The following is a 23511-nucleotide window of genomic DNA, read 5'->3' on the forward strand; positions in this document are numbered from 1 at the left end:
CGGAACTCACACCTTTACTGCCAGCAGCAGGGCCAATGCATTATGGGTCGATGCTTTTTACCATCGCACTATATTAACACAATTTGCATCTGTAGCAAACTTACTGCACCCACCTTAACAACCGTACTCTGCAACAAAACGTACCAACCCAGCTAGAGCGGGTATCATTCTGTTTAAAGTGCAAATTTACCGAAAACTTGGCGTAGAAAATAGCCGACCGGAATGATGATGATGGAACGCGTACCGTTTTTTACTTATTGCGTCTCACTGAGGCATAGCACATATGTGCGTCCGGCGGTCACCGTCGGAGAAATAATACTGACAGTTCATAACATGGATTTAGAAAATTACATTTACTTTGTATCAGAAAAAATATTTGCTTTTTACCTTATTAGAGCACAATGTTTACAAAAGTTTAGAACCGACGAGTGTTGGTAAAAAGGATTGTGCAATGATGATGTTTAGCGGTTTTATAATTTTTCTGTATTGATTTTTTTTGACAGTTTACAGTGATATGCATGCTACCTGGTACAGCGTCCGGATTTTTGTTTTGATTATGCAATATATTTTTTAACGTATGATTCGTTATTCAACTCATTGGATTGCAAATGTTCCAATACAATTTCATTTCAGCATATAGCTTTTATAAACAAGGGAAAACAATTTCTCCAGCCATCTAACACGGGAACACATGACTAACTATCCATTTTACAGGGAAATAACAGCTAGCAAAGCCGGAAAATTGTCGCAAGTTCTTGATGTAATTGTTCTAGGGATAATGTGCGCTTGTAGTTTAGATAAGTTTATTGAAGATGTTTACATAGTTGAAGAAAATGCGGATTCACGGAGATACAAACAATTCTTTGCTACAAGCCGAACGCTTGCAACGGTCCAATGGAAAAGCCACACCGACACGCGCCACGAGAGTTTTGAGATTAAATCTACTCTGAACCTACCTTGTCCCATTTGCAGGAATTCACTACTACTATATGACTCGACAACCTGTGCAGATGTGTGTCAGGCCTACAAAGCAGATTAGCTATGACTTGGCTATAGAGAAACCTTTTTGGGTACAGTTAGGTCCAGCTGAGATTTGAAGCCCAAACCGGGCGTGTGGTATAAGTAGTGCATTACTTACAATGCTATCTGACGAACGGTCTAGACGACAAGTCTAGCAAGACGATATATGGTATTCATTACCTAATAGGTTACTTACGGCCAAAAAAAGGACAGCTATTGTTGCTAAAATCATACTTTTACACGCAAAGTAAATATTTAACCGTCCGAAATTCCGGCTAGTGAATTATTAAAGCATTCCAACTAAGAAGAGCTGCTGGATGAATGGCGACGTGCTTTACGCTTCTTATCTTTGCGCTTCTTACGGCTTTTCTCCTTTCTGGAAGCAGCCGACGAGGAGGAGGATGATGAAGAGCTACGGGACGAGCGCCGTTTACTGTTGCTGCTTTTGGACTTTTTCTTCTGCCCTGTGCCGCTAGAACCACCGGCAACGACACTGACATTAGTGACCACCGTGTGCAATATCCGTTGTGCCGCCTCTTGTGCGTTCAGCTTTTGGATTGTTTCTTTCTTCAGCTGCTTTAGCTGCGCCAAATCCATTACCGCATCGAGGGCACGGGCTTCCTGTTCCTCTTTTTGTTTGCGCAGTAGCAGCTGCTGTTGCTGTTTCTCCCGTGCCTTGCGTTGCTGCTCTTCTATTTCCTTTTCCATGTGGCTCTTCAGCAGCAGCAGTGTTTCGGCTCGTTTTAGCATCTTTTCCTTTTGCATGCGCGCCTTTTCTTCTTCCGACAGTTCCTCACTTTTGATTGATACGGTAGGTATCTTTGCTGCTTCGACGGCCGCTGTAGCAGCGACAACGATCGCTGTTGCCACCGAACCCGGACTCTTATCCCGGAACGTGTCTAACTCTTTGCCGTTGGAGGTTTTTTCCCGGATCGTCTTTTCGTTCATCACCGGACGGGACGCTGAGCGGCGATCGGTCGGTGTGACGGATCGGTTACGCTTTGAGCGCTCATCCCGTTCCTGGGAGCTACCCGTGGAGCTGTTATCCTTACGACGCCGCCTATGTTCCGGTGTTCTGGAACGCGAATGGCTAGCGGAACGTTCTCGGCGTGAACGCCGTGAAAAACCACCCTCGTGACTGCGTGATCGGCGTGAACGATCGCGATCGCGATCGTATCGCTCATTATTGCCACCGAAACGTCCACGAGGTCGCGAGTAGTACGATCCTCCAACGTTGTTCCCACCACCATAGCGCCGGTTTGAACCATGCTGCTGTTGGTTGTAACGATTGTAATGTGGAGCGGCCGAAAACCCAAAAGGTTGTCGATTACGGTTCCCACCACCTCCTCCTCCTCCTCCACGATGGTGTCCGGGAGGTGAACGACCTCGATAACCATCACCACCACCTCGACGGCGATCACGTGAACGACTTCTGGAACGATCGCGCTTCCGATCTTCCACCGGTTTGCGCCGTTCGTCCGTTTTAACCGAATCGTTGGATTTCTTTTTTGGTTCTACACCGAGAGCTTTGGCTAAGGTGTCACTTTTCTTGTGCGTTGCCTCGTCCGGTTCTGTGTCCGACGTCCCTGCCGGATGATGCTCGTAATCCAAAGCATTCATATCGATCGATCCGTTGGATTTACCCCTTAACTGTTCTTCCTGCCCTTTGATCGGTGGGTCGCTAGCACGTTTGGAACTTACCGCAGCAGCATCGGGCGATTCGCTGGTTGACTTTTCTCGCGCAACAGACTGCTCTTGATTGAGCTCGAAGAACGATTTCTTCGAGACACCTTTCGCGAGCTCTTCGTGACGCTTCTTGCGCTCCGTTTCCCGACGCTTGATCTCGGATTCACGCTCCCGCTTCTCATCTTCCAGCTTTTCCAGATCGGTCATCTTGATCGTGCGTTTCTGAGCGGCCCGCCAATGAACTGGTGTTTGACTTCTGGATCGGCTACGTGATCGCGAAGGCGTACGATAGCGCTTGAAAAGTAGAAACAAAAATAAAAAGTTAGCTTCGTTGTTTACCCCCGTACCTGCGAACATACAAAGTGTCCTCGACCCTTGATAATGCGTCCACTGCGCGACATTGGTACGTTCTTCTTCATCCAACCGAATCCCCTCTGCTCCTTTCCACGATTATCACGCTTGCGATCGTCCTCTGGTACAATGGCACGCTTGGTTGCATCGTTGCGCATCAGATACTTGTTTGAAACCTCCGGAATTTCGTCTGGATCGATTTTGGTTACCGTTGCCATTGGGTGGATTTCATCTTCCAGTTCTCCTTCCTCGATCGATGCATCAATCTCACTAAGTAATATGAAAACAAAAAACAATCGGATCTCATTCGTTCGTCTTCTATTAAACACAAGTGAACTTACGGTGCACGTTTCGTGCGTGGAGACGATTCCTTTCCGCGTTTCTTCTTTTTATCCTTCTTGCGCTTCCTGCTCGTCTCATCTTCAGAATCATCGCTAGATGCGGCAGCTTTCTTATTCTTCTTTTCCTTTTTTACTGTACATTAGAATGACGATTAGTAGTTCGAAAGGGATCGAAATTAGATTAAAGGCTTCAAAGAAGTTTTAATAAAGACTAACGAATTGTACCTTTCATCTGCCGCACTAGTTCACCACAGTTAGAAACCATTGCATCTTGCAGTGGACGAGAATTGCGATCGACCGGTAGCTGTTCGAGCTGTCGTACTAAATCCTGGCCGGATACAACATGACCAAATACAACGTGTACACTGTAGGCAGTACAGAAGAAGAAAAAGTACATTTTAGAGTATGAACTCTCTACAACAATTGAGAGAGTTTTCCCATTAGCGCACTTACTTGTCAAGATGTGGTGCAGGTTGCGTTGTACTACAATAGAGAAAGAAAAAACACAGAAAGAACAATTGATTGGCAAATAAATTGCTTGATTGCGGGCATGGATCGGAGCAAAACATGTTGCAAATCATCGAAGGAAGTATTATCGGTCTCCGAACACAGACACACACATCGTGCGCAGGGGGTTGTCGGGATACTGCGTCGGAAGTGAATGCAACGATAGCAATGCTTGCACCAGTGATGGACAGGCGAAGAGGCTCGCACTAACGGGCGAACTTCCCGTCATACGACATAATCCTACGTGCAACCTGCGGCTGACATTTACGCACCGACCGAGAGCGAGTTCGAGACCAAACGAGCTCTGTAAACGCGGCTTGAAGTGAAGCAGACGAAGGAACGTGTACTGCAACGATTTTTGTGCCGGTCGATGGCCAAGGTTGATTTGCACGCTACAATTCCTATCTATTCCATTTCTCTGTACGGCTTAATAACCAGCTGTTCCGAGCAATGTTTCCCGTTGAAACAGCTCGGGCCCTCTAAAAGGTAATGAATACAAGGGGTACAAAAGCAACAAAATATGAGGTGAGTGTGCTATCCACTATCTAATTACACATGCGCTGAAAGGAAAACTTATCAGTGGTATTAATTTGAAAATCATCGGGCGAGAATTGTATAATTGCGCGTGCACAGTTTTTGGCGCTGGTTCGACCGAACCAATACGCACTACTTACATGAAAAATTGGGAGCCATTCGTGTTTTTGCCACGATTGGCCATAGAGAGCAAGAACGCTCGATCATGTTTCAGGGTAAATGCTTCATCTGAAAAAAAAAAATAAAACCAAACGTAGGTGGATGAACGAACTGCCGAGCATTGTTTTCAGTGCACCTACCATCGAAAGTACCACCGTAGATCGATTCGCCACCGGTTCCATTGCCGTTCGAGAAGTCTCCAGACTGGATCATAAAATCTTTCACTACACGATGAAATATTATCCCCTAAAACGAATGGAAACATTTTCACTAAATATAGAACGCTGTGCTGCTAAGAATACGGATGCGTTACCTTGTAGTACAAAGCTTTTCCAGTCTTTTGCCCGATACCAGCTTCACCCGTGCACAATGCTCGGAAGTTCTCGCAGGTTTTCGGTGCCACTGCCGGAAACAATTCGAACACAATACGGCCAGCCGGTAAGCCACCGAGAGTCACGTCGAAATAGCATCTCACTTTTTCTTGCGCTACTGGTTCCGCCAAAGCACCGGTATCGGAATCGACCGTCATTTTCTGTTCAAATCTAGGAGATGCACACAAAAAAAAACAATGGCGCTTATCATATGCCTGAAGATGCGACAATCATACACGGTACTTCTATCGATTTACAAAGTCAACCAAAGCGCTCTACTTGTACAGCGACAAATAATTAACATATGAAACAGCGGAACAACAGAAAAACTCTGAAATATTACCGTAAAACTCTGTAAGCCGTAGATAAAATTTGGTCGCTTCACTCTTTTCAGACGCACGCGAGCCGAACAACAACACCAATAATGAATCATCTGTCAGAGAGAGGAAACGCTTCGAATGCGTTTCAGAGTGACATTTCTCCAAAAGAGAGCGACCATTGTTCACGATACAGTGCTGTACAAAACATACTACGAAATTTAAATTTCATGCTAGAATTATCGTTGTGCCAGAAAGTTTAAAAATGTAGTGAACATCCAAAAAATAGTAATTTTTAAAATAGTATTTTATTTTACGTTTCATCGTTATTTTTACTTCTTGTGTTCTTGTGTCGTGCTTTCCACGGTTCGCTCTACGCGTACTTTATCTTTCTACTGCCACACCATTTATCGGGTTTTGTCGATAACTTATCGTAATCCCACAAACACAAGGGACGAGACGAACGAACGAATTTGTCGCTTGCTTTACATGTACTGTTCCCATCTCTGTTTCACCATTCGTACACAAGCACACACACACACACACACACACGCTGTTACTTCATGTAATTTGAATAGTTATTATTATTGTTTATATAAGCTACATATTTTCCGTTTCTTCAATCGGTTCACGTCCAATGGATTACCGATAATTCCGCCTTTGTTTTGAGAGTCGACGCGAGACAACAGTATTGGAGGATAGAGAATGGAAGCAGATATACCTCTGCAAATCATCTTGATTAGATTTATCTAAATTCTGTACTGGATTCACACACACGCGTCCCCTCCACGAACAGTTGGCTTTAACAGATCGACCATTTGTACGAATTTACAGTTGGTCCTTTCAATCGTCCTATTTCGTCCACCATATTACCTTGATTTGTGTCTGCCTTTTTTGTACCAAATCGCTTTTCGATCGCTTTAATCTTCGGTTCTTCCAGCGACCAATGGATAAAGAGAACACAGTTTTGTAGCGGATATATTCGGTACTTCTATATCCGAAACACGGAAACTTTTCTCACGCAGTCCAATTTTCATGGCTTTCGACGGCATTATTTCCTCCTTTCCCTATATAAGGTGTCAAGTGAAATGGCAGCATTCATTGAACATTGTATTTTGTAATTATCTCTTAGTACTTTGTGTTTTGATCTGTGTGTTTTTGCTGTAACTGAGTGCGAGTGAAATTACTTTCGATTTAACTTTCCATTCTCTCCATTCCCTGATCTCATTGTGGCTATTGTAGAGTTGGGAGATTTTTTGTAGCGAACTGTAGTGTATTTACTTTACCTTTGAACCGTTTCAAAAGATAAATGAGTATTTCCATCTTCAAATTTATGTAAATTTCGACTGGCAGAATTATACAAATTCACTTTCCTCGAATGACGGAAAATGGAAACCGAAACATTCATACGTTTTTACCCCTTCTTGGGTCCTTGTCTTTCTATGGTACATCTAATATATGTTGTTCTGCTTTCTTTTTGTATTACGTTAAGACGTCCTCTTATACTCCGTGTTGTGTGTGTGTGCGAGTTTTTTTTACAGTTTTTCCCATCTTTTTGCGTAAGGAACATAAAGATTGCTTTCGAAAATTATCTTCTTTTTTATGACGTGATTGAATGAATAGTAAAATTGAACATTAAATTAATATCATCTGTACACATGTAATACAATATTCACCGCACCGTGGGCTTCCAATTCGCATTTAAATAACAACTTCTGTCGTGTTCTTCTAAATGTATGAAGAAAATTAATTCGACCGGTTCTTTTCTTAATTAACAAATGAAACGAATATTAAAAATAAAAAGCCTTAATTCAGCTAACATTTGATGAATAAATAATCAGTTATAAGCTACGATCTGCTAAAAAGAAACAAAAGCAATAATTCGAAAAACTTTAAAAGACTCATTAGATGTGTGTAAAGGTTAAAAAAGAGGCACTGCCAACGCTTCAACGTACTGAAGGAAATATAACTAAAGGCGGCGCCGAAAAATAGCAATCGTAATAACCTATATCTTAACTACATCGATCACATCTTTGCCTGGTGGTCATATCATTCGCGGCCGAAATACGGGCCAATTACGTACGAACCACAACCCCTCCTCTACTGTACACACTAATAGAAATACACAGTTTTCAATATTCGCAATTTGAAAAACATTCCATCGACGAATCGTCGAGACCAATTTTCGGGTTTGTTGCCGAATTAACGGCCACAACATTTCACGTGCTTCGGGCAAAATGGACAACGTAGTGTATCTGTTTGGAACCTCTATCATCGTTTATCAACGCACGACACATTAGGTAACCCGGCTGGTTTTGTTAGTTGGCTTTTTGTTCGACCGTGAACGATCCCTTACGCTCTGTTGTATCGGAAGAGTAATTTTGTTCACCAGTTAGTAAACAATTTCTCTAAAGCTCTACACGACATAATTCCAATGCATTGTGGTGGATCCGGTCGATCCTGCATGCGATTATGCGATCGGTCGAGAGGGACGCATCGAATGTATAACCACCATTTTAGAGGTTAGAGCATAATAATAATTATGTGGATAATATTATTAATGTAATCGTTAGTATAAAGTCACCGCCCTGCACGGACCCCACACTTCGCCAACCAAATTGCGTATGGTTGGGTGTATCGGGAGACACCATCCTATCCTATCTTGACGTTGTGCCATCATCGTCTGTACTGCTGCTAATACCACGGGTCATTCCTACTTTCTTGCTGGCCCGCTGGTTCACTATTCAGAAGGAAATCTGCTTCTGCGTCCCCAGTACGTAGAGAGAAAGAGAGTTTTGCTTTAGTGGCAAAGGTATCAACCATAGTATTATTCGCTTTAACTAATGCAATTTGTTCCAATAATATCGTACTGTGCCGCATTCTATGATTACTATTTATATCTTTCTGCTAATCTTATTCCACCGTCACACCGATGCTGCAGATTAGAGCTTTCCCGGACCCGGGAGCTGGCAAACCCTAAACCTGTACCACATTTTTAACCGCCTTCGAGCAGTAACCCCACTCGCGTTTGCATTTTTTATCGCCATGCACCATTTCCTGTTTTTTTTTTGTTTTTTTTTGTTGCTTCTTTTAGTTTAATTTTCGCGAGATTTCCTCTCTGTGTGCGTGAGTGCACGCGCATCTTTTTGTTTTGTTTAGAAAGGCATTACGAAGAGGCATTTTTGATCGGGATAAACATGTAGCCTTTTCTATAAGAATCGCGGTGGTCCGGAGTGATATGAACTATGGGGCAAACTCGGGCTGGCACGATGCAACGTGTACGGTGAGGAAGACCGCTGAGCCAGTGATTGTTGCTGCGATGACTGCTGCTGCTGTGGATGTTGTTGCTGCTGCTGTTGCTGCGGATGGGTGGAAGAACCCACATTTAATAACTGCTGTGAACCATGATGTTGCTGATGCTGCTGCTGTTGCTGTTGTCCACCATGTGCAAGCGATGCCTGCGATCCGTGAATTTGGGAGGAAGCGGAGTGACCACCCAAAAGCATCGAGGAGGACGAGGATGATGATGATGCCGATGGTTGTAGTGCCGAGTGATGCACCGGTTGCTGAGATTGTGATGTTGTTTGCTGGGATGTGGATGGATGCATTGGGTTCAACAGGTTTCGCGTCATGTAGTGATGGAATGTTGTCGTTGCGGGTGTCATGCGATGGTGCTGTTGAGAGGTTGGGAAAACACGAACCAAAACATGAAATATAAGTATCTGTTATTTGCTTAACGTATGAATTTCTACAGAAATTATATCATAACAAATGCAAATCCCAGTAAAAACACGTACCGAAATGTTGTGATGAAGTCCACCGATAGCCGCACCACCAATCATGTGACTCGGCCCATCACCTAAATCCAGATGCAAACTCTCCGGTACATCCGATCCGTTTCCTACACCACTACCACCACTACCACCGCCATTGCCTGATGTAGCACCGCCACCACCTAGATGCAGCTGACCAAGTGATGCCGTTGCCATGGCAACGTCTGGCATCACGTCCGAAAGATGCCCATCCGAGCAGGCTCCTATTTCGCTCAAGTCTAGCCCACCTCCACCGATACCGCCCGGTGGACCAACAGCCCCACTACCGGCCGGGGCCGACAAACGATACGCCACAATGTCACCGCCCGGGATAACCGAAGGCAATTCCTGCCGTCGGTGCGTTCCACTGATCAGCGCCAGTGGATTATTCATCGATGCATGAATGCCTGCGGATCCAGCGCCACCGTTACTGCTACCGCTCGAACCGTGCACTCCGTGGTTCAGCATTGAATGTGGTGCCATCGAGGAGCGTTGTGAGTGATGTGCTGACGATGGTGGTTGCTGCTGGGCAGGGTATGGTTGTTGCTGTGCCTGCTGCCGAGGGAATGTCATGTTGCGACCGAAGCAATGTACTGCAGCCTGTGCTTCAATATCGCTGCTGGGCATGGCCGGTGATGGAGGTGGCGTCGATTCATCGTCCAGCGATTGCTGACTGGCATGCAGATCGTGCCGGTGGTGTGAATGATGATGCGCATGATGATGATGGTGACTGTCATGGTCATAATCGGTCGGACCTTTGTTCGCCCCGTTCGCTTCCCCGTCATGGCAGTAGCAGTTGGCGCTCTCCAGCAGATCCGCCACCTCATCCGGGAAGTTAAACTCTCGCACCACACGCAGCCGTATCTGGCGCGTAATCTCCGACCGGCTCGAGAGCGGTAACGCGAGCGCTCGCTGGCAACCGGGCGCTTGGCGTAGCTTCTGATCGCGCTTCTGCATCGATTCCATCGTTTGTGCGTCCGGTGCGGGGATCGGTGCGGTCGTAGCAGCGACCACATCCACACCGGCAGCCGAACCACCGCCAAGCGTGGTACCGGCGTTACTGTTTAGCCGCGAAACCATATACAGCGTGTCGGGAATATCCGGCATGTGATGGCGCGACCGTCTCATCCGCAGCAATTCAATCTGCTGTGAAGCGATGTGATCTTCCAGCAGCACCTTCACCTCCTCGTAGTAAGGCATAAAGAGTCGCGGTCGCACAAACAGCCCATGGTTTTTCCCACCCCGGATCCACGCATTGATACGCAAGCTCTCTCGCTCGTCGCCGATCATATGGGACGGTGGTGTACTGACCAGCCCCCGCCGTATCGCCTGGTTGAGGATTTCGTTGTTCGGTGGCAGCACATGGTCCATGCGCACGTGCGGCAACAGCTCGGACAGTATCTCCCGCAGCTCAACATCGCTCAAATCGCGCTTCTTTATGCCCTTGCGGGTAACGGAATGTGCCGTGTGGGAGAGCAGATTTGGTTCCCGATCTTCCATTCGACGAATAAGCTCTTGTTCGCCCCACTTTAGCACCGCCTGTAATACCTCCAGCTCGGACGCCTGCAGGAAGTTATTCTGCAATGCTTCGATCAGCTGCGATTTATCTAATTGAAATAGCACCGGTGAACCGACGATTGCCGAGAATTCTTCGCGAAGATAATGGCAGGCTTGCCGGTACACCCAGGCCGATCCGTGCGGCTGGCTGCCCCAACGCAGCACCGTCGCCAGCGTGTCGAGCGACAGCCATTCTAGAATTAAATCCTCACAGCCCTGGGCCAGTATGTCCAGCTCGAGGAACCGTCCAATCTGGTACAGTTCCATCGCTTCCTCGAGCGGGGACGGCCTAGCGCGACCGGTATGCGTCAGTGCCTGTACCTCTCCGAGACTGCCAGCACCGCTGCCACATCCATTGCCGCGCAGTATCAACGACAGATCGACTGTATCGAGATAGATCGCATGCAGCAATACCCGGGCGTACCGCTTCGGAATAACGCCCTCGTCCAGCACGATGCGTGTTGTCGCGTGAAGCGATCGGTCCGTCCCGTGCAGCTGATGCTCCTCGGAGATGTTCCGAGTTCGCCGCTGGATCATGTTTTTAAAGAACGGCGAACGGGCGCTCAATATCGCCTTGTGGCACGGTAGTTCCAGCTTCGGCCGGAAGCCATACTCCGAGCTGCCCGAATCGGGCCGATGATAATCACCGCCCTCGGAGGTGAACACGATCGCTGCGTCCGCGTAATCGCCCGTCTCCAGCAGATAGCGCAGATCATTCTCCAGCGGATTCGGTGTGCCGAAATCTTCCCCTAACCTACGTAACAGACTTACATCTATGGTCGGATCGTGTGTACACAGGTCCCCGGTGTAGAGGTAGCGCAGCAGCGATGAAAACATTGCCACATCTACCGGCGATGAGCGCAGCTCGAGACAGATGCGCGCCCCGTACCCGGGACAGCCGGCGAGCAGATCGCGAAAGTAGGAGCAGCGCGCCGACAGGATTGCCCGATGCACTGGAAACACCGTACCACGGAACACGAGATCGCAATCGGTGCAGTGCTTGAAATCGTACAGGCTGGCCAGATCTTGCTTGAAGGTGGTCGCCGGTGGCCGGGCCAGTTCTGCCTGCACCGAGAGGTCTTTCAGTGCTGCCAGCGATTCGTACTCCTCGAGCAGTGCGGACAGTTCCATCGGGCTCCAGCTGGACACGAACTCGCGCAACACCCGACCATGATCACAGGCTTTCGACGACCGGCGTCGTCGGATCAGTTTCTTCTTGAGCGTCGCAAAACCGGTCACCTTCTTACGGCGCTCGCGTACTACCGCACCGGGACCGCCACCTGAACCGCCGGGTCCCGATCCACCGCCCACACCGCACATTGGTCCGTATCCTGAGCCACCGCTTCCGTTGGCGGACGTTAACGGGGTGGTGGTAATTCCGGCAGTGGAAGTGATTCCCGACAGCCCCAGCATACCTCCACCACCAGCACCTATACCGCTCCCACCTACACCTCCTCCTCCACCTCCACCGCCTCCACCTCCTACGCCACTAGATCCGGGACAGTCCGTTGACGCTGTTGCACCCATCTCCGTAGTAATGCATGGATCGCTGCCACTCTTACTCTCGCACCAATATGACAGTCCACAGGGTATCAGGCATCCCCATAGACCAGGATTCATTGTCCAGCAACGACGTCGTCGGCGCGTGGGGGCAGTTCTGAAACAAAACAAAGAAAAATGAGTGTCTAGCAAGTACATTGATTTGAAAGCTGTAAACTATATGATGAACGTTAGATAAGCCCCCTTCAAGAAGTTATCTGCAATCAGTTTTGGGGGGAACTTCCTTGCGGAACTCTAATTTAATTAGCAGCCTGCACCCAGTGCCATTATATCACCGCACAACCAAACAACGCGATGTCAGCGATCCTTGAAAGCATAATAACAACGGCACGCACACACCATCCCACTGGCGAGCGGATTCCTCGATTGTAAGGTTAACGCTGAGGCAATCGATATTCATCAACAACAACATATCATTCAAACCACACACATACGTGCGCATCCATTTGATCGATCAAGTGAGTAGCCAAAATCCATCACACGGGGATAGTTGCTGCGACCTAACGTCGATAGCCTGCTTCGATTCGAACGCAAGACTGATGTGTTTGTGTTTTTTATTCCCCGACAGGCCATAAAAAATTAATGTGCGTTGTGTCAATTTGTATGCTTTCTTTTTATGCTGTATTGATATTTTTAGTTTTTATTTTAAATAACAGAGCGTAAATTGGAAAAAGAGTAAACGAAGCATGCATCGCCGTAATGGATTATCCATTCGATAAATGTTTACTTTCAACCTTTTCCTTACCTGAATGCAATTGTGCGCACATTTTTACTCCGATACAATACTTTCTCCTGCGTTCGCTATACGCCCTCTGATGCTGATAGCAATTTTTGGCTCACAAATTGCTAAATTTTTCACTGCTTTAGCACAGCTTGAGCAACACTCAGCACAATTCAAACGATTTGCTTCCCTTCTTATTGTAGGGGAGTCATCTGGTTTTGTGAATCAATGCTTTTTTCGACAAATCTATTACTTAACACATCGTGTTACGTTCCGGATGATCCCCGAAATGGATAACATCTGTAAGGATGGTTTTGTTTGTATATTTTTGAAGCACTTGATGAACCTTTTCCGATTGCTGCTGCTACCTAGCGATGTTTGAAGGATAGTACGATAGCACTATAAGCATAGGCCCACATATGCACATAGCTCACATCATTATCCTTCCCAAAGTGATAGAAGGAACACAACAATTTGAACTCCACTATCCTTTTACCGCGAATCTCACAAGCAAGCAGTACTCTCTCACACACCGAAACGCACGCGAACAATTTTGCTCGCCCACTTTGATAATAACTTTGTGCAAGCAGTTATTCACAGACTCGCATTCGGAAAACCCCACTACCCTCAGGAAGGGTTTTTGCCCTTGTTTCTTTTTATGGGCTATCGTTATTTATTATTTGCTACGGCCGATATAACCAAATTGCTGCTTCGGAGGTATTTGCCCGGGGTTTGCTTCACCAAACAAAAGGAATGATCCAACCACACACAGGCACACAAACGCACACACTTGTTCTGCACTAGCGCAGCTACTGCCCCGTCGACTGGTTGCTTCGTGGGGGCGATTTGTGTTTAGTATCAGTAGGCCATGTTTACATTCGCACTGTTTGACTAGCAACCATTTGTCGTGTCGATTGATGATTTTCGATCAGAAGGGAAACCTATCCCGAAACCCTTCGCTCACACACACATACGCACACAGTCACGGGTAGTGCGCTGCTCTGCCGCGGAAAGAAAGTTTGTGCCCCGTCTCTTTCGCACCTTGCTGTATGTTGCTTCCTCGCAACTTCTTTCCGCACTTTGCACACTCCGACCCTATCTGCCCTACTGGCTGTGCTGGTGCACCCAAAGGGACCCTTGAATGTGTTTCATCCTTTTTTTGCTTTCCAAAACACAAGCACGCGCGCGCACGCACGCACGCACAGCACTCCTTTCGTTCGTGCTCCTACGCACGCACCTTTTTCTCACTACTTCACCTGCCCGGAACGCTCCAGGCCACACTCGTATGCACCAAGCCCAAAAAATGGACGCAGCACCACCTTTTATCCCAGTGCTTCAAGGGGGCCCATCGGTTGAACGGGCTTATTGCTGTGCATTTGTGCTCGCAGTTGGTGCACTTTTCCGCAACCCATCCACGCCAACGCCCCGTTTGTTCAACACCCAGCGGAAAAACACTTTTCACCACACACACTCCACCTCCGTTTCGGTGACCCTTTCATACATACGCAAGGGAAGAAAAAAAACTTGGATGGGTTGCGTTTTCGGGGTATCACTCTCTTTTCCCAGTTATAGCCCGTCCAGGAATGCGCAAATTTGCAAAGCTTGCGGATACACTCGTGCGGAATCACATTCGGCGGATCATCGTGCAACCCGTGAACAAGTCGACTGCAGTTTCCAATATTATCCACCTCGCTGCGAAATGGTTGAAAGGATGGAAACACAGGAAAACTCCAGTCGACGACGACGTTCTGTAATTTTCAAGTTTTTTGACACGAAATCAAGGTTGCTAGAGGCAGGATGGAAACATTTTTTGACATTTTACTTGACCGTCAATGCGCTATATATTTATGTTTAGTTTATCGGGAGCATTTAAAACAATAGATTTTCAACATTATTGTTACATTCAGTAGTACTCAATTAATATTAGAACGCATATTCAACATAATTTAGCGGCGAAAATCTTTCCCCATTGCTTGTTTAATCTTGCTCTTTACATGCATTTGTTCGCCAATGCTAGTTGATGGAATCAATTGTAAACACAATTTTCAACTGTTTTATATTATATTTAATTTATAACGGTAGTCAGGCATCGTGTGGTTAACATCAACATACAATAAAGTACTAAAGATTGAACAGGCGCTAGCTAATCGAACTCTATGTTTGGCGGTAAAGTACCACATTTTCGAGCTTCCTCGACACGTTTGTAAAAATCGCCAAAATCCACGTGCGGACGAATCCGCGCATTCGTATCATAAGGTTTGCCGGACTGTGTGCTGTACGGGGGGGAAAAACGTAAAGCAGTAATTAGTACTTTCCTTCCACTACCGGGCACATCTCATCAACTTACATATTTGAACTTGTCACGGATATGTTCGTATGAATGGTAGAATCCGTGGGCGTTGCATCCGAGCTGGTGGAACTGAATGATGTAGTGGAGTTAAGGCTGCGATTACCATTCTTGCGGTTCACAAACGCTTTTGGCAGTGAGTAGTTGAAGTTGCGTATCAGCAAAGTCACATCATCGCGACTGTTAAACGTGAGGGGTTTATGTTCTTCGACCAACTGCATGTACGTATCGTGATGCGCTTGGACAATACGATGCACAACCGACTGTGCAACTCCACCGAGGGTAGACTGATTTTGAAACTCTTCCGAAATCATGCGTACCAGCTCTCGGTTTCCTGTGGATGCGTCCCCTGGAAAGATGTCGTGCAACGCTCTGCACAGTCCGCTCGACATCAGCACAAGAAATCGACAGGCTGGTGAAATCTGTATGCCACCAACAATTTCCGGTTCGAAAATCACTGGTTCAGCAGAAGCACTCGAAAGAAAGTTGCAATCTTTATATCCAGCCTTGCCCAAATAGTTGCCAATACAGCGGGTGCTATACAGTGGTACTCCTTCAAAGTTTTGCTTCATCAGCCCAAGCCGGAACAGACGTGCAGCTTCCTCGGCGTTGAGCAAATTATGATCGACACTTAGCTGCGTTACCGTCAGCGTGTCATGCTCGTCCGTTTTGCACAGAAGCGCCCGACAGTTGCCAATGTTACAGAGATACAGATGAGACCGATGGATTAGTCCCAGCACTGCGCTGCTTCCAACCGACAGTGCATTGTTAAGGGAATCGAGCTTCTGCAGCACATTTTCAAACTGTTGCGATATTTCGTACTGATTCATACCGTCCGCGGATAAGTGTAGCTGGATAGCGGTCTTCGTGGCAACGTGTTGATTGATCGAATCAAAATAACTTTTTTCCACCGACATGAACGACTGGCGGATAAGATCTTTGACAGCTTCGTCTGTGTTGCAGTAATTGAGTGCTCCCAGCAACAATTCGGCTGCAATTTCTTGGAGTGCGTTTTCTGCCACCGTCACACCGTTGTGACCGGACAGAATCGAATAGAGTGAGCTGAAATAAGTAGCAATTACGCTAGTGTTGAATAGCAAATGCCTTCGGAAGCACAAACTTACGTGTTGTCGGATATGCAAAGACATTTCTTATCACGCGTTTCGTAGCCCTCGCAGCGACGACCATCGTCTCTGGAAGAATACACAGGAGTATGCAGGTAAAACATTCGAATACAGCATTCCAAATACGCTACTTACTTGTAGATTTGATTTATCGCTTCCCCGACACCCGTTTGGTTGCACACTTTCAGATCGTCCGTCCAAGACTTTGTCCTGTTGCTGTTTTGCATTGACTCCATATCTAGGGCTTCTGCTTGACCACAGCTCAGCCGTATAGATGAATGCGTTCAGCTTTCAAGGATATTCCACTGCACCGACAACACCAAATTATTCCAATCTAGAAGGCCGCTAATCTAGTTACCAAACAACCAGTTTGTTTATTCATTTGTGAGGAAAAACAAAACTTCTGACAACGTCAAAACAGCTGTTCTCCAGTGTTGCCATATCACATCGAATTGGTTATTTGGCACGAGAATTCTAAGCAAAATACGCACCAATTGTTTCACATTTATTTTGAGGTATATTTATAATTTCATATTTATCGTAATACAGTGTTATTCAAGAGAGAAATATGTTCGGTATTTTATTAACGGATTGTGTCTGCTGTAAATGTACAATCTAACAACCCGGTGATAGTCCTGGGAGGATTTAACGTTCATTGACTGGCTAATTTGTCTCCTGTGAAGATTTCATCCGAAACCGAACGCATCGCCCTAAGCTTCAACGGCTATTCTATAAGACCGATTCGCTATACTCTTATCCAACTTATGTTCTCAATCGTCACTAGTGTCCTCATCATCTTCTTCCATTCGTTCGTCTTCTTGTTGGTGCTCCTTCGGCTCGGGATATTCAGAGGAGTCTTCAGCATCTTCCTCACTTTCCCTTCTTTGTGCATATTCCTCTTGGCTGTCGGGCTGTTCTTGTGTATCAGAACTTTGACCATCATCATCCTCTACATTCTCCTGTTCTCGTTCAAATGCTGCATTAGAACTAGGTGATTCTTGAGCTTCCTCGGGTTCCTCAGGTCCGTTTCTGGAATTCTCATCATTCGCTCCCACGCTACTATCATCTCGTTCTTCCTCCTCCAAATGTTCGTGTCGACCATTCACTTGCAGCGCCCCTTCCTCATCCTTGCCATACTCGACTCCATTAACGTTAGCTTCCTCCAGCAAACGGTTAAGTTCTTCCAGCTCTTCGGTCAACTGAGCGTAACGTTTTTGTAGAGCCTTTTCACGCTCCGTCTGTCGCATAACATCTTCCGTTAGCGATTCTAAACGCTTCGGTATGGCCAAATCTTCCTGTGCAGCCAAAAACTTGAACGTTGACAATGCCAACGAGTTTTGTTCAATCTGCTCGTTGGTGTCCTGAAACTGCTTTATCAACGCTTGCGCTCGTGCCTGATATCCCGCGGTAAGAATTTTAAGCTTTTTCTCTATTTTGCCACAACGCTTCGCTTCTTTGGCCATATGCTTCCGATTGATTTCGAGACGTTTTTCGGCGGATTCTATGCGGTCCTTTTTGCTGGCTAAATTGGCACGTGTGTATCGGTTCTGGCTCGGCAGATACAGCACTTGGGACAAACACTCTTGCCACACTTGTGTGTAGCTTTCTAGGGACAAGTCTCCGTGGGCCATACCCTGCTTCACCACTCCCATTTCCGCTGCGAGCATTTTGCGCGCTTCGACCAACTCCTGCTCGTCGATGTTTTCATACGGGTGCTGTTCCAGATACGCCTGGTATTGGGCGAGCATGGGACGCTTCATGGAGGATGGTTGTGCTTGCTGAATCGGATTGCGTAGCGCATCGTAGTTAAGCATTTTTACCATCTCTTGTTTCACCAACTCTTCCGCCTTTTGTAGATCGGTCAATCCGTGCATTTCGTTTGACGGGCGCAGTACGGTTGTATTGATTTCGAGCGGTCGTGGCAAGTCCCGCTGAATGACCTGCGAGCGGAGTGAAAGTTCTTTTGCTTCTTGAGCAAGCTTGTTGCGTTTGCGCTTCTCGTCTACGTCGGCTTGGTCTGGTACGATTTGATCCACATCCATCGATCCATCATCGGCAGCCTCGTCCGTTTCGTTATCGGGCACAACAATTTCGTAATCGTTTCTTGGTGTCGGAAGAGAAGCTAGCCCTTCCTTTAGTGAAGATTTCAACTGCTTCTGGTAGGACTTGTAAGCAGCGGGCGTTTCCGCTACACTCATACCATCTTCCGTGTTGATGTTTAGCTTATCGCGAAGAAAATTCGGTGTTGCACCGGGCACGTGTAGTTGCGTGCCGGAACCTACGGGAACCATCGCTCCCGAGGCTGGCGTTAAAAACCCTCCCGGCGTTGCACTACCATCCGGTCCGCGAATCGAACGGAACGGTGTAGCTAGCACGGTATTTGGAGTAGCTACTGCTTGGCTTTGAGGTAAGACACCTGAAAAATCCGACTGATGTAGCGGTGTGTTGACACCACCCTTAAGCGGTGTGTCCACGTGAGTGAGTGCCATCATGTTTTGAGCTTCTTGCAAAATACGATCAGTAACCGGGGCAGGAGTCCGCGGCGTGGCGGCTACCTGAGGTGTGATGCTATAATCCGCCAAAAGTGCATCCGTAGTTTCGATACCACTTTCGGAAGCTACCTCCTTCGCAATTTCGCTCGCACGACCAAGCTTCACGACTTGCTGCAATTCCTGATCGGAGATTTGTGGCTCGGGAAGGACAAGCTTGGATCGCTTTTTTGCCGGTTCCTGATTTTTTAACAACGCTGTTGGAATATCGTTTTCCTTTCGTTGTTTTAACTTCTCCTTATCCTTCTTCCGCTCGCGTGCTTCTTTTTCTACGCGCAACTCTCCATCAAGCGTTTGTTGGCGCAAGCTGGAAAAATCTGCCGCGATCGGCACCACAAACTCTTCCGTGGTATCGTAAAACCCGGGTGCCGGAGCTTTCTCGAACGGTATTTCCGAATTGTAGTCAATTCCCTTCAGCTTGCGCTTCCTGTTGCCCGTACCAATACCAGCGGCCCGCAGTTCACGACGTTTCTGCAACGCGGCCAGTCGGCGTGCTTCTTCGAGCTGTTTCTCGCGTGCCTTACGCTTCGCCTTCTTGCCTTGCGTGTTGGCCAAACGTGCTCGAGCCTCAGAGAGCATTTCCAACTCATCCTCATCCATGTCCTTCGGATCCGGCCGAGCGGGCTTCGTTTCGGGATTTGGATCGATCTCACCCGGTTTGAGCTTGCGCGGATCATCCATACCATCTTCCCCTTCCTCTTTCCGCTGTGCCTGATCCAGCAGATATTCGTACCGTTCCAAGCATTGAGCAGCGGTACGACCGATAATCGGAGCAATCGTGCGCCATTGCGTTGGCATCAACTTGGCCAGATGCAGTAACTTTTCGTCCTCTTCGCGAGACCATTCCGTCTTCTTGATGCTTGGATCGAGCCACTCATACCAGCGGGCTTTGCACTGTTTGGCGGACTTACGGTGCAGCAACGACGCGATACGAGACCATTGATTTTTGCCATATTTCATGACGGCGGCTTTGAGGATTTCATCCTGCAAGTGGAAAAATCGAAGCGTTATAGATATTCGACGCCGATATTCGACGGTGCCGATTCTGCAACCGGCACCGGCAACAATCTTACCTCGGTGTTCCGCCAAACACCACCTTTGATCATTATCCGCGGCATCTTGAAACGGTGTGCTGCAGTCTTATTCGCTTAATAGAGATTACCAATGTTAATCCACTAAAAACAAACTAACAAAACACGCTGAAAATAGTTGTGCGTTCTTAATGAAAATATCCACCGCACAAAGCACAAACTTTTTTCGCGTCAAACAATAGAGCAAGAGAAATGTCACAACATTTTCACATCATGCAATATCGTCGCTGTTTACACATCATGGTCGAAAGGTTGAAAAGTGCAATGTGTGTCTTTGTTGTGTGAACATATCCCAATTTGTATCTCTATAGTCAATAGCAAAGTGGAAATTAATTTTTCTAACTCAGCTTGCTAATATATTATTGATTAATGCTTTCCTTAGTCATATGCAGTCTTGTTTATTTTCTGCGTAGAAACTTAGACGAAGTTCGTTTCGATGTTCAATTCTTTTATGCAAATTCAAACGTTGTTCGTTTTGCGAAACGGTTCAACCTAATGTGATATAGCTTTTCCAAACTAATTACAACATTCGCTTGGAGAAAAATACAGTCGTAAGTCATCCAAAATAACTTAAACCACACTAGGCTTCGGAAAGGTATAAGAGCCTTGCTTAGTAATACGCTTTATTGCATACTTAACGGTATACTTAAATAAAAAACGGCAATGCTAATGATAAAACTAAAATATCAACAATGTAATGAAATAGGAATGATTCTGAAGGAAATCTTGAAGCCATTTTTGTGTTTTGCACATTCTTCCGGATATTGCTATCCAGCAAATGAAAGGATGTGATGCATGGGCCACTCATAACTATCTATTATCAACAAAGAATTTCCCATTAAAACAAAAGAATTTGATTCATGTACGAGAATGTATGACTTTGGCAGTTTTGCATATTTTTGTGTGTTACCGTTTTGCCTTTTCACTGGATTTGCGTGGAATGGCCTATTTTACGGAAACTGCTGAAACAACACATCACATCGTTGACGAACGTGATCATACCATATATGGCAGGAGTCGTTACGTTCTTTTGTGTATTCGAATAAAAATTCTACCGAAGAATTTTGAGACGCGATTAATACTGCCCTCGTATGTTTTAGCAATACAAACAATCTATAAAACTGGTAATAAAATCAAATTAAATAAGTTATCACTTTACACGAATGGAATGTTGCAGCCACGCGATTCAGATAAGGTAATGGTGCGTTGTTAAGAAAGGACAAACCATGCACTGTGGCACGTGCATGAGTGTCCTTCATGAATTTAGGCAGTTATTTACACATCTAGTTTTACTGTCGATTCTAAATGTTAACAGGCAGGTGATCTAATTTAGTGATGTGGTGGTGTTCTTATAAATTTTGCATTTTACTATCAGGTGATTCGCACTAACATTATTCCACAAAACATAATTAGTTCGTGTTAACTGCGTGATGTAATGACTTGTTACATCGGGGGCCCCTTTTTCTTGTCACTATATTGCCCGAGGCCGACGTTGATAAAGGTATCACATACATAAAATGGTTGATAAAACGGTAATACGAAACTTTTGTTCACACAATGCACGGCATTGGTGCTGTAGAACCCTATCGAAAGGAAGCAAAGATTAGCTGTATATCCGGGGAACGCTCGTACTGGCGGCCGTGGCCAATGATAAAAGTATCAAGCTCGAAAGCAATGCCTTCGAGTGTGGCGTATCAGCGCTGCTACACTTTAGTTCATCCCTCGGATAGTAACTATCCGGTGGCGCACTTTCGCTAATTTTACAGCGCTCGCCACGCCGCTCAAATTCGGGGTTACATATCTCCTTGCAGGATGGACATACAACAGCTCCCCGGTGCAACCAACCTTCTGCCATGAGTTGCACTTTAAGTTTCTGTCCGGCAAAGTAACACTCGTACGATTTATTCGCTATCAGAATATGTAAACGACCATGCTGGCAGCGATACTGGTAGCAACCGGAACCCCAGTGCTGCCATTCTCGCGTTTGTCTGCAAGAACGTTCCTCCCACATGTTCTCGGTGTGATCGAAGCACTTCGACGTTGGTCCGTACGATTCGAGAGCGAAATTTTTCTCCGGCTCTACAATAAACATAAAACGGTTAGATCAGCGAACCAACTCGGAAACGTATCGAAACTTACTGGGATTGTTATCTTCGAACTGGCATTGGGATCCACGGACGACCACATTTTTGCTACGCCAGGTAAATTCTTGAATATATGGGCAGTGATCGGCAAGCGAAACGGATCCACCGTAGTATCCTTCCTCGCCGACAGGAACGTGTGCTAGGGAATCAAAGTTTTGGTACTGTGGTGGCAGTGGCGTTGTGTGGCGCACCAGGTTGCACAACGCAACCGAACTACGATCGTCGGTACATTCCGTTTGTAGTGGATCGCGTTTCACTTTCGCACAGAAAGGATGAATCGAGCGACCTCTGCAAACAGAAAAAAATGATTAAATTTTAATGAAGATCTTTAGAACAGTGATAATAAGTAAGTTACTGCAAGTTTAGCATACCTCAGTGTGTTGGATGTAATCCATTCCTTACAGCTACGCATGGCAAAATTACAACCCAAACCGCGACCCCACGTCAACGGTGATGCCATGGTGTAGTTGGCTTTATACCATCCCGAATCCTCCATCAAGGCCAAAGTGATGCGTGAAAAGGCCGAACTTTGTGTGTGCGTGCCCGTCATTGCTTCGTTTTCCAGCACACGTTTTTCCCAGTGTGTCAGTGCAGTCCCTTCACCGCCTTGATCCTCCAGCTCGGCACCCTCCAGCTTCTGACAGCTGAAGTGATCGCGAACCTCCTGCACCACACGCGGTGTAACGAACATATCGATCGTACGGTTAATCGTGCCATCACGCACGGCCCAATCGGTGCGTACCACTTTGCGGATGGTATCTTCACTCCACTGGTGTATCTGGAACCTAGCGGCAAGAAAGTGTATGATGAATGTGCGACCTTTCGTACCATAAATTCTCCCTCGACACACACAATATCACACAACGTACTTTTCATTCAGGTAAGGCTTTCCAGTGTCCGGTTTGCGAGGTGTGCGTGGAGTACCATCGTCGTGCCGAAAGAACGCGTAAAGACTCACAGAAAACCCAAGCGCATGCAGTATCTCGTGCTTCACCGTGGACAGTAACGTTTGGAGCTCCTGCGGTTTGGTGCTAATGCTATCCGGGCACAGGTTCGCATGGCCGGCGATGGGACGATCGAGGGCTGCTTCTTGTTGGCAATGTGCCGCGTATGCAACCGTAAGCCCTTTATGGCAGCGTTCCGACTGTAGCGCGGACACGTAAAACACAAAGTCCGCATTGGAAATACCCGGTCCGGCTGTTGTGTTCGCATCTTCGTGGCAATCCTGTCCGGTAGAATTGCAAACCCGACACACCTGCAAAGCGAACAAAAGGAAAGGTAGTTCCATCAATAAAGGTGTGCTTCGTTCTACAGCAAGCG

The 23511-nt window shown here is 46.6% G+C and overlaps 5 protein-coding genes across 5 annotated transcripts in view; all 5 read right to left on the bottom strand.

Annotated features, from left to right (window-relative positions):
* Nucleotides 1-671: 671 nt before the first annotated feature.
* Nucleotides 672-5370, bottom strand: LOC128303551 (peptidyl-prolyl cis-trans isomerase G). Its single transcript, XM_053040541.1, has 9 exons — nucleotides 5313-5370; nucleotides 4912-5140; nucleotides 4739-4844; nucleotides 4580-4667; nucleotides 3852-3881; nucleotides 3624-3763; nucleotides 3399-3531; nucleotides 3066-3327; nucleotides 672-3000 (listed from the first exon to the last, which is right to left on the bottom strand). Exons 2-9 carry the CDS (start codon nucleotides 5125-5127, stop codon nucleotides 1321-1323), a joined length of 2655 nt encoding a protein of 884 aa, XP_052896501.1. The 5' UTR covers nucleotides 5128-5140; nucleotides 5313-5370; the 3' UTR covers nucleotides 672-1320.
* Nucleotides 5371-8332: 2962 nt separating this feature from the next.
* On the bottom strand, nucleotides 8333-13268 carry LOC128309561 (BTB/POZ domain-containing protein 7). The gene is made up of 3 exons (XM_053045985.1): nucleotides 12961-13268; nucleotides 9084-12312; nucleotides 8333-8960 (listed from the first exon to the last, which is right to left on the bottom strand). The coding sequence occupies exons 2-3, from the start codon at nucleotides 12273-12275 to the stop codon at nucleotides 8496-8498; spliced, it is 3657 nt and encodes a 1218-aa protein (XP_052901945.1). The 5' UTR covers nucleotides 12276-12312; nucleotides 12961-13268; the 3' UTR covers nucleotides 8333-8495.
* Nucleotides 13269-15024: 1756 nt separating this feature from the next.
* Nucleotides 15025-16768, bottom strand: LOC128309569 (TGF-beta-activated kinase 1 and MAP3K7-binding protein 1-like). Its single transcript, XM_053045996.1, has 4 exons — nucleotides 16543-16768; nucleotides 16408-16476; nucleotides 15284-16345; nucleotides 15025-15209 (listed from the first exon to the last, which is right to left on the bottom strand). Exons 1-4 carry the CDS (start codon nucleotides 16641-16643, stop codon nucleotides 15080-15082), a joined length of 1362 nt encoding a protein of 453 aa, XP_052901956.1. The 5' UTR covers nucleotides 16644-16768; the 3' UTR covers nucleotides 15025-15079.
* A 148-nt stretch (nucleotides 16769-16916) lies between these two features.
* Nucleotides 16917-20207, bottom strand: LOC128309562 (cell division cycle 5-like protein). The gene is made up of 2 exons (XM_053045986.1): nucleotides 20030-20207; nucleotides 16917-19940 (listed from the first exon to the last, which is right to left on the bottom strand). Exons 1-2 carry the CDS (start codon nucleotides 20072-20074, stop codon nucleotides 17178-17180), a joined length of 2808 nt encoding a protein of 935 aa, XP_052901946.1. The 5' UTR covers nucleotides 20075-20207; the 3' UTR covers nucleotides 16917-17177.
* A 432-nt stretch (nucleotides 20208-20639) lies between these two features.
* LOC128309564 (leishmanolysin-like peptidase) overlaps nucleotides 20640-23511 on the bottom strand; it is a 30347-nt gene continuing 27475 nt past the window's right edge. Inside the window, exons 4-7 of the mRNA XM_053045988.1 lie at nucleotides 23061-23446; nucleotides 22563-22976; nucleotides 22187-22479; nucleotides 20640-22126 (exon numbers count right to left, since the gene is read on the bottom strand). Of these exons, the coding sequence (XP_052901948.1) occupies nucleotides 21651-22126; nucleotides 22187-22479; nucleotides 22563-22976; nucleotides 23061-23446 (1569 nt within the window). The 3' untranslated portion in view covers nucleotides 20640-21650. The remainder of the gene's footprint in view (nucleotides 22127-22186; nucleotides 22480-22562; nucleotides 22977-23060; nucleotides 23447-23511) is intronic.

This window comes from Anopheles moucheti, chromosome 2 (assembly GCF_943734755.1).
Source record: "Anopheles moucheti chromosome 2, idAnoMoucSN_F20_07, whole genome shotgun sequence".
In the NCBI taxonomy this organism is placed as follows: Eukaryota; Metazoa; Arthropoda; class Insecta; order Diptera; family Culicidae; genus Anopheles; species Anopheles moucheti.

Excerpts from the sequence above, each read along its gene's own strand:
- LOC128309569 (XM_053045996.1), bottom strand. The coding sequence starts at position 16,643 with ATGGAGTCAATGCAAAACAGCAACAGGACAAAGTCTTGGACGGACGAT. Across the intron at positions 16,477-16,542 it reads GCGATAAATCAAATCTACAA|AGACGATGGTCGTCGCTGCG; the intron begins GTAAGTAGCGTA and ends GTATTCTTCCAG. Across the intron at positions 15,210-15,283 it reads TCCGTGACAAGTTCAAATAT|CACACAGTCCGGCAAACCTT; the intron begins GTAAGTTGATGA and ends CCCCCCGTACAG.
- LOC128309561 (XM_053045985.1), bottom strand. The coding sequence starts at position 12,275 with ATGAATCCTGGTCTATGGGGATGCCTGATACCCTGTGGACTGTCATAT. Across the intron at positions 8,961-9,083 it reads GACTTCATCACAACATTTCG|CACCATCGCATGACACCCGC; the intron begins GTACGTGTTTTT and ends ACCTCTCAACAG.
- LOC128303551 (XM_053040541.1), bottom strand. The coding sequence starts at position 5,127 with ATGACGGTCGATTCCGATACCGGTGCTTTGGCGGAACCAGTAGCGCAA. Across the intron at positions 3,532-3,623 it reads ACTAGTGCGGCAGATGAAAG|TAAAAAAGGAAAAGAAGAAT; the intron begins GTACAATTCGTT and ends TCTAATGTACAG. Across the intron at positions 3,001-3,065 it reads TCAAGGGTCGAGGACACTTT|CGCTATCGTACGCCTTCGCG; the intron begins GTATGTTCGCAG and ends CTACTTTTCAAG.
- LOC128309562 (XM_053045986.1), bottom strand. The coding sequence starts at position 20,074 with ATGCCGCGGATAATGATCAAAGGTGGTGTTTGGCGGAACACCGAG. Across the intron at positions 19,941-20,029 it reads GTGTTTGGCGGAACACCGAG|GATGAAATCCTCAAAGCCGC; the intron begins GTAAGATTGTTG and ends TTCCACTTGCAG.